General features: G+C 23.2%; 1 protein-coding gene across 1 annotated transcript; it reads left to right on the forward strand.

Moving 5' to 3' along the window:
* The first annotated feature begins 7980 nt into the window (after positions 1-7980).
* LTPG1 (glycosylphosphatidylinositol-anchored lipid protein transfer 1) lies at positions 7981-10499 on the forward strand. The gene is made up of 2 exons (XM_020365635.3): positions 7981-8422; positions 9999-10499. The coding sequence occupies exons 1-2, from the start codon at positions 8059-8061 to the stop codon at positions 10220-10222; spliced, it is 588 nt and encodes a 195-aa protein (XP_020221224.1). The 5' UTR covers positions 7981-8058; the 3' UTR covers positions 10223-10499.
* Positions 10500-15422: the final 4923 nt, after the last annotated feature.

The raw sequence follows: 15422 nt of genomic DNA on the forward strand, positions 1-15422 counted from the left end.
TTAAAAAAATTATATTGACTAAAAAGGTCGAGACATTTCGTATTTGTAATAATTATTCTAAGAAGATATAAGAATATTTTTTTACATCTAAGATTTATAATAGTCTACTAAAAAGTGGAGACTAAAAGAATAATTATCAAAATATTTTATAATAGAATTTAAAAAAAGTAGTTATCAAAATATATCTTTTTTATAATGGGTATAAATTTAAAATTTTCATCTATATAATTTCATAAACCTTATGTCAATTTATCTTTAGTTTATATAATTTGATTGAAATATATTGCATTTTAAAATATACTGCAAAAAATTCATAAATGTAATTAATATATTTGCTTATATTAAAGTTATTTTAAATGTATTAGTTATATAATTTGACTGATAATTCTCTTTCATTTATGACAGATGTATAAAATATTTAAAAGTTAGTAAACATAAAAGTATAATTATTGAAAAATAGTAATTAATGGTGCTTTGAAATTTTGAATGCGCAATAAATTGTATTAAATTTTACTTATATAATAGAACAAATTTAAAAAGAAAAACTGATGAAGTATATTATTTACACATTTTTAAAAGAGAAATATTGAAACAAAGTCTTTGACTTCTCTCTCTTTTTTGTTGCTCACAACCACAAAACCAAATTCTTTTTTTTTCCAATAACATGGAAAATGTGTAAGTCATAAAAAAAATGTAGTTAAATTGTGAGTCACTCCATTAACTTATCTTTTAAAATATTGTAATGTGGTGTTAGGATACAAATTTAACACTCCCAGACTTGCATAATAACCACACCAACTTTTAAAATGTCTACTGCCCATGTGTGAACTTATCTATTATTTGTTTATGGTTTGTTTCAATGCTATCATAATATATATATATATATTCGCCCCACTTAATAATTCATGTTTAATATTAAATTTTAATGATTCAATTTTAAAATATTTAAGAAATTTTAAAAATTATTTAATATTTATTATATATATTTAAATTAACATATAAAATACTTTACAATTCTTTGTAAATTTAAATTAATAAAATAAAGTATCAATTATTTTAAAAACTTATAGACATTATCTATGCACTATACACACTTATATTAATATTACTACATATAAAAAGTATATACTTGAGAAAAAAAATACATTTTAAATGTATATACTATTTTTTATGTCAAGAGTTTACTTGATTATTTATGGGAAATAGTCTTTTGCTAACTTTTTTTTACCCTTAATTGCATACAACTTTCATTGAAGTTGCTACTATATATCCACATGAATATATGAATTTTAAAATATGTTTTATGGATATTTGTTAACTTTTGGTGACATTTGGTACGTAAAATCTTTTTATTTTATTGGGATTTTTAAATTAAAAATATTAATTTTTCATATATGGTAGTTACTTAAAAAAATATTTTTAGAAAATATAACTTCTTGAGAACCATTTTTATCTAACATTTTCACAAAAACATTCTCATGAAAGAGTCAAAATTCAATTTTTTTTCGAGTAATAAAAAAAGTTTTATGCATATAAAAAATCATAATATTTCTTTTTAAAACAAGAAAAATTAAATACATTATTATTTGAACAATAAACATGAAAATACATTAATTTTATTATCTAATAAAAATATGAATTAAATTAAACATATCATTAGGTATATTTTTTTTTTTTATCACTTTTAATTATATTGTTTTTTAAGAAAATAAATTAGTACGATATTTCATGTATAAACTTTTAATAAATTATATATTTTTCATAAGATATGATAATATTGTAAATAATATTTATATAATTAGGAAAGTAATGTTGAAACTAAATATGAGAATTTTATTTTCTAGGTGGGGATAGCAACTAATGGAATGGATACAAGTTTCATTATCTTCGTCCATGTCTTTGTTTTCGTGTATTATATATCCATATCATTCTCATACCTAATAGATATGACTTATGAGATTTGTGTTATCATCCCCATCTCCTTGAATATACTTGTACTCATCTCATATTTGCATAAAAATTAATTAATTTTTTTTAAATAAATATTAAAAAATAAGAATTTCAACATAGAATAATAATTACAAAATTACATTCATTAAATTTTATTTAATATAAATTTAAAATAGAGTACTGTTTACATAAGTGTCAAATACATTGTAAAAAAAATTAAAAATTAAAGCAAGTAAAAATACGAGTGCGAATATAGGTATGAGATAAATATGTGTATACTCATCTCGTCCCCATAACTAATTTAATGAATTGGATATTACCCGTATCCAGTTAAACTGGGTATTTTTGTCAAAGTCATAACGAATTCAGGTATTACTCATAAGTTTACTTGTCATCCCTATTTTCGTAAAACTTACATTAATATTTTAAAAAATCTTTAAACAAATAGATTTTAACCATTTTCAAAAAAATTTGAGATTCATAATTTTTAGAAATCATGATTCTTAGGTAAAAAAAAACTTATTCCTATCAAAAGCTCCCTAAATATAAATATTTTAAAAAAATATTAAATATAATGAAAAATTGACAATTCATATTAATCGGTTCAACAGATGAAACTCTCATTTTAAGAACATGACATGGCATTAATTCCATATTTACATAGCCCCGGTGATATATCCTGTTACTCTGTTCCTACCTAGCCATTTTGGGATACAATTATTTAAATAATAATAATAAATAAATAACAATTTAGTACTTGCAAATAATTTACAATCATACGTCCACGAAATATTACCGGTGAACGTGAGTCTCTTTCTCACATTAGAATCCTTTATAAGTATGCACTTAGAGCATATCCGATGAGGCTCTTATAATCAATTTCTTTAAGTTTTTATTTCACTTTAAATGGAATATACCATCTTATACCACTTATGAGTAATTTATATTATATTTTTACAAGTTTTGTTAAAATGGATAATTTTTATAGATATCTTAAACTTTTATAATTTTTTATTTACATTTCATTATTTATTTATATTTCACTTTGTGTGAAAGAACTTGGTGAAGGGTGTAATTATGTAGGAAGACAGTATTTTTTTTATTTTATTTCTAAACAACCGTCTCTTATATAATAAACAGTATTTAAATTTTAACAATCTTTCATACCATATGAGCATGTTCTAATGGAAATTATTATAAGAGTCGGGTACTTAAATTTAAGAAATGGTTAAAAACTGAGTATGGGAAATGTTCTTATAGAGGTATTTTAATTTAATAATAAGAAAATGTCTCCATTGTGTTGTTGAAACACTGAATAACAAGATCAAGTGCAAGGGATTTATTAGTAATTTACATCAAATTATTTTAACTTAATTGATAATTATTTGAATTTTAAGTATATAATCATGTTAAACTTTTTAGTGATACAACTTTGTTACTTATTAATAATTTTATTAAACTCAAACAGTTTGCTAACAAAATAATGTGGCCATGGGGGAAAATGTCAAAGGAAAATTATGCTTTTAAATGATTTCGTCTGCCTTAAGTAGTTGAATCCTTGACTGCAAATTTTAAACAAAACGGTAATAAGGTGAACAACATCCTCTTATATCTCCAAAATAGCATTAAATATTATAAAGATTGTATATAATATATAATCAATTTAAATAATAGATATAAATGTCATATTAATAAAATATTATGCATTTATTTGATGTTAAATAAATGATATGTATATATATTAAATATAATATATGATTATTGATATATATAAAAATATTAGCTAATATTTTAAAATGTAATACGTTATTAAAAACGATTGTATTTTTATATTTTAGTGATAGCAACTAGCGATTATTTATAAAAATATTTACTTGTATTACTCGAACGAACGAATATATGTTACTCTTCAATTTTTGTGAGTCACACAAATAAAAGGCTATAAGAATTTCTTTAGAATTTTGGATTATTAAAAAATCAATTAAATGATTTAAAATAATAAAAAAAATGTTGTGGTACAATAAAAAAAAAGTGTTAAAAAATTATAAAATAAATTTTAACATGCTGGATTGATCACAGTGACAGTGGTCTAAGTGGGTCTGAATGGAAATGGAAACCGTGTTGTTGTAAGACCATCAATAGTTGACCCTACGGGCTTTTGGCCCAAGGCTGATGGGTTGGATCTTTCAATATATTTTGGTCTCATTAAATTTTATTTTATTTTTTAAATAGAAAAAATTATAAAGATGGTCGCAATAAGCATTAAACCTAGGTTTTCATGTTTCTAATTATCTTAACATTTCCCTACTCAACCACTAGGCTAACCCTTTCATTATAATTTATAGAATATTTTAATTATAATTTAATTAATTATTTTTAAATTTTATAAAATTAATATTATTGGAGTGCTAATTTTGTTTGTTTTATTATTTAAAAAGAATGAAAAATATAAGGTGAAGTATCGTTTTCGTGACAATCAAGTACAAGAACAGAAATCATAAATGCGTTCCACTTTGGATCAATACCGCTGTGCTGTTGCCTGGGACTTTCCCTCCCTCAGCCGTGTGCCTCGTGTCAAATTTTAACATGTCCATAAACCACAACCCTCATTTTTTTTTTAAATTTAAAAAAATGAAAATTTTTTGAACGCAATTCTATAGAAATTAAATTAACTAAAAACATATTAAACAAAATTAATTAATTTTTTTAGATAGAATTGTAATATGGTGACAGAAAAATAAAATTATAATATTTTTAAGAAAAATAGGTTATGTAGATTAAAACAATTTTACATTATCATCTAATCACAAATAAATCAAATAACTATTATAATAAATTTATTGATTTTTTTTTGTAATAATTAATTTAAGAGTCATATAATGATGATACTTTTTATTCATTAATAACTAAAAAAAGTGGATTAATATATACTTATTAAATTATAATCTTAATAAATTGTTTTAAAATAATTTATCTAATTTTTTGTTCTAAATCAAAAGGTATACTAATTTAGTAGCGAGACTTATGATCTTTAACAAATCTCAATGAAGAACAAAAAGAATAATGTTAGAAAGAGAATATGAGAAAACCTGAGTTATTATTATTAACATTGCAAACAAAATAAGCAACTTAAAAGAAAGAAGATGAAGTTGAACTACTGGGTAGTAGGGGTGTGCAAAAAATCCAAATTGATCCGAACCGATCCGATCCATATTGAAAAATCCGATCCATTTTGAAAAAAATATAAACCGAACCACTTTATAAAACCGGTTCAGTTATCCGATTCATTTTTACAAAGTGGATCGGTTCGGTTCGGTTTAGTTTTCTAAAAAAACCGATCCATATATGAGTAAAAAAGTGGATAACTGCACCGCATCGAACCGATCCAATTTCAAAAAAAATGATCTATATTTTATAAAAATCAAACTGATCCACTTTATAAAAAATGGATCGGTTAACCGATCCACTTTTATAAAACGGTTCGATTTGGATCGGTTTTTTAAAAAAATCGATCCATGAACACCCCTACTACGTAGCTATGGCACGTGAAGAATGAAATTGCGATGGCAACATGACACCTAGTGGTTGAGGAGCAAAGGTATTTATACTATCTTTGTTTTCCCCGAACCATAAGCTGAAGAAGCAATGACCCCTTCTCTTAATTTAATTAATTCCAACCACTACCTGCTTCCCTCTTTCATTAATTATTTCCTATGCCTTCTTTCATTATGCTCACACTTCACAACCCTTCCTCCTTCATCACACGAGTAGCTTTAATAACATTGCTACCTAATCTTAATTATAACTAATAACCAATAAATAATTAAAATATATATATATATATATAAAATTAATATAATTATTTTTTTAATCTCCTATAAATTTAAGTTTTATTTCAAAATGTACTTTTTACTTCAAGTAATTATTATATTTAATGTTAGTTATAAATGAATGGATGTAAAATAGAGTTAATAATAAATAAAAACTATAAAATTATTTATGGCGATGCGTTGGACACGCGAGCAAGTAATTATGTAGTATTAAATAAAAAATAAAAAATAAAAAATAAATATAAAAGTTAAGATAGAAAATAAGCTCAAACAAATTTTTGAGTAAATTATACTGATCTTGAAATTGTATTCACACCACTATTTTTTTTATTTTTTATAACATTTACGGTAATTTCTATAAAAGGGAGTCACAATGTAATTTTTCAAATAATTAAAAGGTTAATGTATATTTTAAGGGGAGTTAATATAATACTTTGTCCAATCTAATGAAACGGATGTCAATATAATTTACTCCAAAATAGTAAAAAATTATACTCAGTCAAAGAACTAACGAGGGTAGTATTTAGCATGTTATATTCGTATATCTATTCATATGAAATAAAATATATCGTGAGAGATCATTATTTTCAGATATTTTTTAAAATGAATATCCATACTTTCAAGGATTAGTTTTTGACACTCAGACAGAGAATACGCATAATATATATATATATATATATATATATATATCCTTCCAAACTCAAATATAAGAAAAAAATAAATAAATTTAAATATGTTTTTATCCTTAAAATTAGGATAAATTTATTTTTAATCTTTAAAATTCAAAAATATTATTTATAGTTTTATAATTTTAAAAATTTTATTTTAATATCTCAAATTATTAATAACATATATGAAAGTGACAAATTGAGATATTTATATAGTATTAGTTGGGTTTAATATAATATTTTTATTAATAAATACATCAATAGATATATTAATTTTTTATGTAGTAGTATTTGATAGATTTTCTAATAAAATTTTAGTATAAAGATTAAAATAATATTTTTTTAAAAAAATTATAAGGACTAGTTAAAAATAGTAATTTTAAATTTTAAGAACCAAAAATAAATTCATTCTAAATTTAATGGACTAAAAACATATTTAAACAAAAAAATATCTCATGAATTGATAGTGTTTTTTATTAGGCACTTTATAGTTTTTATAAAATAATAGTTGTAGTTTTCTTTTCATACTTTTATTAGAGGTTGTGTGAATAAGTGTTTTTTTTACCTCTTAAACTATCCAATTATTATTTATTATTTTATTGATATTGATAATTTTTTTTACTATTTTTATAAAAATTTAATGACAAGTAAATAGGAAAATTTTGATAGATCATAATTTTATTTTATAAACTTAATAAAATTAAATAAAACAACTAATTATACTAATTCATGTGATTTGATTAAAAGTACCTTATATAGAGGTGGAAGAAAGTAAAATATAAGTAAAAAACATAATAGCTCTTTAAAATGTAGCAAAGTTAATTTAATTAAATTATCAAATATAAATCATAATTTTTTTTTTCAAAATTAATATATACACATTTTTATTAAAATAAAGACGAATATAATTTGTATTTACTATGGTTATTAAAATTAATATTATTTATAACAACTAATATCTCTCGTGCTAAATTTATTATGGTCGAATTCAAATATTTATTATCGTGACGCTGTTAGAAAATTCAATACCAGCATATTTCGTTTGGTTTTAGACTCATCTTCGGTATTATCGTCCTCGTGGTCCATGGATCTTTAAGTTTTTAAGCCTTAAGTTAAAATCTATTAAGTACTGTTAACTATCAGTTTAAGAACAACGCTTAGAGATTTTTAAAATAAATAAATAAATAAATTAGGTATCTTATTTATTCCTTTTATAAAATTGAATCTAGAATGTTATATGAATTATTTATTCTTTAATCCTACAAAATATTTTCAATTATGATTCGAGTTGTTTTCCCTTTTCCAAATCCTTTATTAATTATAAGTTTTTTTTTTATAATTAATTATATTTTATTTAAAATATTTCTAAAACACTTTTCATTTGAGATTCTAAGTTGAATGACTATTTTTTATTTTTTATTTAAAGTAAAATTTTAATAAAAAAAATATTATTAATTATAAATAAATAAAAAACTAACTTATACATTAATTATAGCGGCACCTCGCTGTGGACATTAAATAGAGAAGAGCAGGCATGGCACTTGCCATTCCCACACACCTCTCTTTCTCTTCTCATAACAAGAACAAGGTGATTAGGTGGAGCAGAGGAGATGAAGCAGCAAAGTGGAATGAGGGGGTTGGGCTTGGGCCTGGGCCTGGGCCTGGGCCTGTTAGTGTTGATGCTATGCTTGTCGAGGAGCGCGGCGGAAGACTTGAGCTCGGAGTGTTCGAAGGTGGTGGAGAAGGTGATACCGTGTCTGAACTTCGCGACGGGGAAGGAGGCGACGCCGAAGAAGGATTGTTGCGATGCGATGGGGAGCATGAAGGAGACGAACCCGGAGTGCTTGTGCTTCGTCATTCAGGAGACTCACAAGGGAAGTCCTCAGGTCAAAAGCTTGGGCATTCAAGAGGACAAGCTCCTTCAGCTCCCTTCTCTTTGTAACCTCAAAAACGCCACCGTTACTAACTGTCCTAGTAAGTGCATTCACCTCAAATCTTACTCTCACTCTTCTTCTTTTAATCCATACAAATCAACATTTTATCATCATATTTTTTGTTTTTGTGTATTTGAAAATTTAATTGCATGATTTATTATGTAAAAGGAAGTTTTAGTTGTATTTAAACAAATTTTAGTATCTCAAAAATGTTTTTTGAAAAATTTATTCGAATAAAATTCATGCTAATTATATATTAACCATTATATGTTAAATTGGAAAGCCAAGTTGGTTTTATTATTTTTTTTTTGTGAGCTGATTTGCGTTTTTGGTTTGCTCCATGTATTTGTATATCATTTGGTAAAATACAAAATTTGTGTTCACTAGGTTATGCGTGTTTTTATTTTTTGTATTACTGTAATAATTAAAAATCAAAATTTTATTAAATAGTGTCGACGACCTTTGATGTTAGTTTCGTGTGTGATTAAGTTTAAGTTAATGTTTTGCGCTTGTGAATTATTAGGGTGAAGTTCTAATTCTGGTCGAGAAATTGTTCGTTGGTGAATTTTGGATGGGCAGTGTTTCAACTTTCCGTTTATATAATTTTATTAGTACTTTTTAAAATCACTTCATTTTTAGGCAATTGCTAAATATTTTTTCTTCTTATTCACGAAATTTCATATATAAGAACAAAATAAAAGGCACGATGGTTAACATAGTAAACATTTTGAATCCTAGTATTCTCATTAAGAAAAACTTACGCAAACACTACTGCTGAAGGTCCTTATTACTTCTCATTCTCCCAGTTTTTTCCTTCTCTGTTAAGTTTTCAACAATTTGTACTGAACTTTTTTAATATCAAACATATGTAACTATGTAAGTACACCTTTGAACAGTAGCAAAAAAAATGACGTGACCCATCATCTAGATTGGTTAGAAGGACAAAATTACTTGCAGACCTCTCATCTAGATTGGTTAGGACTTACGAGGGTTGTTGCAATTACTTTCAATAGGATTGCAAATTTTAGCTAGAATCTGATTCTTGTCACTAATTAAATTGATATGTGACCAAAGGGGTGTCTCAAGAGTCGAACTGTTTATATATTTAATTTTTCAACTGATCTATAATTAACAATTTAGTGACTTTCATCACTTTGAAGTGTAACAGTGTAACAGTGTATATTCATATAGGTTAAATTGTGAACTAAGTTTAACCTCTTTAAAGTAGTCTGAGCATCAATATTAATATTTCCAAGATTTTTTAATATAAAATTACATGTAGACACAGATATTTGTGCGTGTATATTTCTTAAATAGCCGAATTCATGCCAGCCAGTTTTTCCTTTTCCATATTTGAGTTACTAAATGTTTTATCCCATTCATGCTAGCTATTGGGACTATTAAGTGCTCGATGGAGCAGAAATGGCAACCTAGGTGGAAAATTGTACTTGTTTGGTTGGTTACTACTTGCAATAATAATTTTGGTCACATGTTGTCAATAATGCCCCCTTTCAGTTTTGAAAAAAAAAATGTTAAAAGAATATATTATTTGTATTTTTCTTAATTTTTTTTAGTATGACTTGATTTTTCTTTAAGTAACCCTTGAATATGGACAGAGCTTCTAGGGCTATCTCCCAACTCCCCCGATGCTGCTATCTTCACAAATTCGTCAAAGGCAACTCCATCATCAGCGACCCCACAAAGTAGTACCCCAATGAGCCAGAATGTTTCATATGGAAACATGGTTAGACCTAGAAGCGTTACCCATGTGATGATGGTGGCTTTGGCCATTGTTGTGGTTGCAGTTCCAAGTGGATTTGTGAGCATAATTTATACATGATGACGATGGGGGAGGTTGAATGCTTCATCTACCTTCATTGATGAAGCCGGTGTAGTCGTTTTGGACTTTGTAGCTTTGAATTAATGAATTGGTTTGCATATGTTATGTGGTCAGTGATGGTTTCTCGAATTTTGGGACCTGCCTATATCGTCGCATTTAATTTACTTTATTGTGTGGACTTGTATCTTTTTCATCTTCCCACGAATCATATTAATAGCAGTTTGTTGAGAGTTGAGAAATTAATACACTTTATTTCACTTTCAACAATTCTAGTTTACATCCTCAGTTTTTAATTTTAAAAGTAATCAAGTCAATTATTTTTTAAATTAATTAAGCTAATTTATTTTGGTTTTATTTTTTTATTTAAAATTGTTAATTATTATTATTTGTTCAAATATCCACTCTGTTTAGAGTTTATTGAAATATACTTGTGTAGATTTATATATGGTTGGTAAATTAGAACTCAATCCAAAAAAAACTTTTAATAATACTACACCGACGACAATTATGATTAAATTATGTAAAAAAAATTCAATAATATAATTATTCAAAAAATTATATAAAAATTATAATATAAAATATGTATAATTTTATCTTCTATAGTTAACCAAATTAAAAATCATATTTAACCACTAGGATTAGTCTAGTGATTGGGTAAGAAGGGATTGGAGAAGTTAAAAGTACGAGGATTTAAGTTTAATCTTCGTTGCGATCATCTTTATAATTTTTCTTATTATTATAAAAAAAATTAAAAATCACATTTATATGAAAATTAATATTTTCTTTTGAAAGGAAGCAACTCGTGATTTTATTAATAAAATAAGGTTACGATACAATTTGGAATCAAAGGAAAAATATGGTGAGTACCAATCACTACTTTTGGTATTAATTATGAATAAATTGATTTTTTTTGTCTCTATTATAAAATCGTTAATTTTTAAATTTATTCTCAAAGTTAAAATTTATTTATACCTTTCATTTATTACATTAACTATTTTTTCTATGACTAACATTAAATATAATAACTACTTTAAAAAGTTTTTTAAAACAAAAACTTAAATTTATATATAATTAATTAAAAGCATTAATATTAATATTTTTCTTAATAATTTATTTTATGTTGCTTACAATTAAGATAAAAGGTTTACTTTAGATTCATGCAAGATTATGTATCTCAATGGAATCAATTTCATGATTTTGCAAATATTAATTTTTTATATCTATTAAGTGTGAATTCAAATTTAATGTAATTGTGAAGAGATGATTAATTAAAAACTCTCAACGACTTGTTGACAATCAAACTAAAGAATAATGTTGTACAAGTTAAGCTTCTGAAGTCAATTTGTAGCCTCTATTACTCTCATTGTTTCTTCCTCTTAAACCACATAGAATTCTTAGTAGTGCACAGTTTTTGCAAATGGTAAATCTTCCATTTGAATCTCTAAGACAAATCCCAATACAAGTACCCTTAAAGGGTGTTGCATCTATATATAATTATATATGATGTACTTTAGAAATCCTTTTGGCAACTTTCTCCATCATAAATTAGTGGATTGATTTCTTAATTTTATTAATCAATGTATGCTATTTAAGAACAGTTGTTTACATATATTAATTTTGTTAATCTCATATAAAATAATATATTTTACTAAATTATTTTCCCATAAAATTTGACATCAAGAATTAAAAAATATTAAAAATATAATTTTAATTAAATGAATATAATAGATTTTTCTACTTCTTATATTCATAATCCAACAAATTACTACTTTGTTCTTATATATAATATGTAAAATCAAAATACCTAATTTATCAAGATCAAGAAAAGTAGTTAAATCTAGTTGACAATAATAAATTTTTCTTTTACATACACATCCACACACACACATATATATATATATATATATATATATAAAGATAAATTAGTTACATAAATTAGTTAAAAATAATTGATACTTATATATTAAACATAAATTTTTATCATACACAAAAATATTTTTAAGAATTTTTTTCGACAAGAAAGTTTTTAGAAAAAATTTAACTTTTTATTTAGTTCAATTTTTATTTACCATAATTAGTTATGAGTTAAATTTTAATGTTTTAAAATAAATAGTTAATAATAAAAATAATATTTTATTACAATATAAATTATTTATCATAAATATAAAATATAATTTATATATTTAAAAATATATACTTATACAAATTTTAATTATGATTTATATATTCAAAAATTATATTTATTTATATATATAATTATTTATTATAAATTTTAATTATATATTAAATATTTTGTACTAGTATATAGTAAACAAAACAATTTCATAAATTTAATTAAACATTAATTTGATCTAATGTATTTATATACTATGTATAATACAGTAATTATTTAAAAACTCTTTCGAACTTTCTTTAAATCAATTTTTAATTTCTTTTATGATAGTATACTTCGTTAAGAATGTTCATATTAAAATTAATTATTTTATTTGTTTAATGAGGGATGGACACCATCAGAATCAATATGTAGTAGTTGGTGGTTTGCTTGCAGATTTGATACGTGCTTTTGCTCCATATTTTCACGTCAAATCTTTAGTTTACGCAGAAACTACTGTGTATTGCGTTGATCTTTACATAGATTTTCATCAAGTTAACGTTTTACCAAACATGTATCATAAGCTATAGGAATTTTAAACTTAGTCTAAACTATTTTTTTCTCCTATATAGCAGTTGTTGCTTAAAAAGTAGAGTTATTTTTTTTTTATTTCACTATATACTAAGATTTCATTTTAAATTAATATGACTTGATCAATAAATAAATAAAGTCTGATAAATAATTGTTTTCACTAAAAAATTAAAATCAAACACTGCCCAAAGTATATAGTGAAATAATACACTGTCCAGAGTAGAGTATTTAAATTTACATATTGACTTATAGATGTGCTCAACCAAGACATTTATAACAAATTACATACTTTAAAATTCGAACTTAAAATCAATTTAGAAATTAGAAGAATCAGGTTCATTTTGAATCTAATTAGTGGTCAAAATATATAATAGGATATAAAAAATATAATAAGATAAAAGTGAGATATAATAAAAACACGATAAATTTTATTTTATTTGATATTTAATGTATATAATATTAATAAATTATATGATATTATTATATTATAATTATTGTATTTAATATAAACCAATAATATATGACATAAGTTATGTTCGAAAAATATAAGATTTTTGTTCCATTAAGATTACATGTAACTTTTAAAAAAATAATTTTAATTTAATTATTTTAAAACTTCATATCAAAAATATCTTAAATATATTATATTAAAATATTTTCTATTTATGTTGTTTTTTTTTTAAATTATATAATTATATAATTATAATTATTATTCAAAAAAATATCTTTATAACTATTTAAATAATAATTTTTCATGTTTATATTTTAGTTAATAATATACTTTTAAATTTTTTGATATCAAATTTATAATATATATTATATAAGTTAATATACATATATAAAATATTATATAATACATATTGCAATATTTTTATAAATTAATATATAATTTATATGCATTATTTTTATTATATAATTTTTTTCCTATAATATATAATATAATGTACATGATATAGTATATGAAATATTGTACATAAAGAAAAAGATGAAAGCTTATTATATTCCGTTACGTCGTAACCTACCATGCTCTTTGAAATAAAAATATACTAGATAAACAAAATATGATAAGAGATATTATAGTTTTCTCATAATATCTTAACACAATAAACAATGAATTGTCAAATTATAAAATGATTGAATAATTATTTTATTTTATTTTATTTATATTAATTTTTTATTTATAATTTAAAATTTAATATTTAAATTTTTTAAAATATAAATTAGTTATCAAAAGTATAATATATAATTTACTGATATTTATTAAATGTAACTAAATTTTATGATAAATTATGTATACAAATAAATATCATGTATGAATATATATATTATATTTAAAATTTGTATAAATGAATATTTTTTAACATATAAATTATATTTAATTTATGTGATAAATTAAATAATTTATATTATAACATTATATCATTTTTTAACATATAAACCCTAAACCCTAAACTTGATCAAATATTTTTATTTACTGATGATTTATTTGTATGATATTAAAATTTATTTAATAAAAAAATCATCTTTAACGTTTGTTGCATTTGATTTTTTTTTCTTCTCTTTATTAATTTTTCTTTTTTATTTACACATTTGGTAATTTTTTTCATATTTTGAAATTAAACTTTTAAAAACAAATTGGAATGAAAATTTCAAAGTCTATTTCTTAGACATTCCATAATTAAACTTCTATAAGGCTGTTTGTTATATATTTTGTAATTAAGCTTTCACCAAACTATCTGTATATAATATAATTATATATTCCAGAATCATGATTTGGGTTTGGAACTATACAACTAGATTTCAAAAGTTTAATTTTGAATTATACAAATAAACCTCCAATGTTTTAATCCAGGAACGTGTAACAAATAAGACTTCTAAATACTTACTTTTAGTCTTCAGAACATATTCATTTTTTGGAAAAATTACTGTGGCGGTGTTTTTGAGAGAGACTTGTGTTGTGTTTTCATATATGTAAGGCTTGTGCTGTGTTTAATTTTGCTTAGGAGATAAAAGTTTGCAAAGAGTAAAATATCAACGTATTTTTGACAAAAACACATTTTCGTTATATATCCCCATTCTGCACAATATTTTATCAAATTAATTGAGGTGTTCATGAATCGAATTTTGAAAATTTTAAATTGAATCCAATCAATCTATTTTTAGAAGTAAATTAGTTAATCAATTTATTTTTATAAAGTGAATTAATTTGGATTTTTTAAAAAATATAGATTAAATGGACTGATTCGGTTTAATATGATTATCTATTTTATACCCATATATGAATTAATCTTTTAAGGAAATCAAACTTATCCAATTTATAAAAATAGATTAAATAATTAAATCGATTTTAGAAAGTAGATCATTTCGATTGTAGGTTAATTTAAATTGTTTTGCACATTCCTATAAAAACGTAAAAAATAAATTTCTGTTGCGTATATTAATGTTAGCACAGTACATAACAGAAACATATTATCTTCAAAGGAATATGAGCTCAGGAGAAAAAAAAAAAACGGGTGT

This window comes from Cajanus cajan, chromosome 3, assembly GCF_000230855.2.
Source record: "Cajanus cajan strain Asha chromosome 3, NIPB_CcT2T_4, whole genome shotgun sequence".
In the NCBI taxonomy this organism is placed as follows: Eukaryota; Viridiplantae; Streptophyta; class Magnoliopsida; order Fabales; family Fabaceae; genus Cajanus; species Cajanus cajan.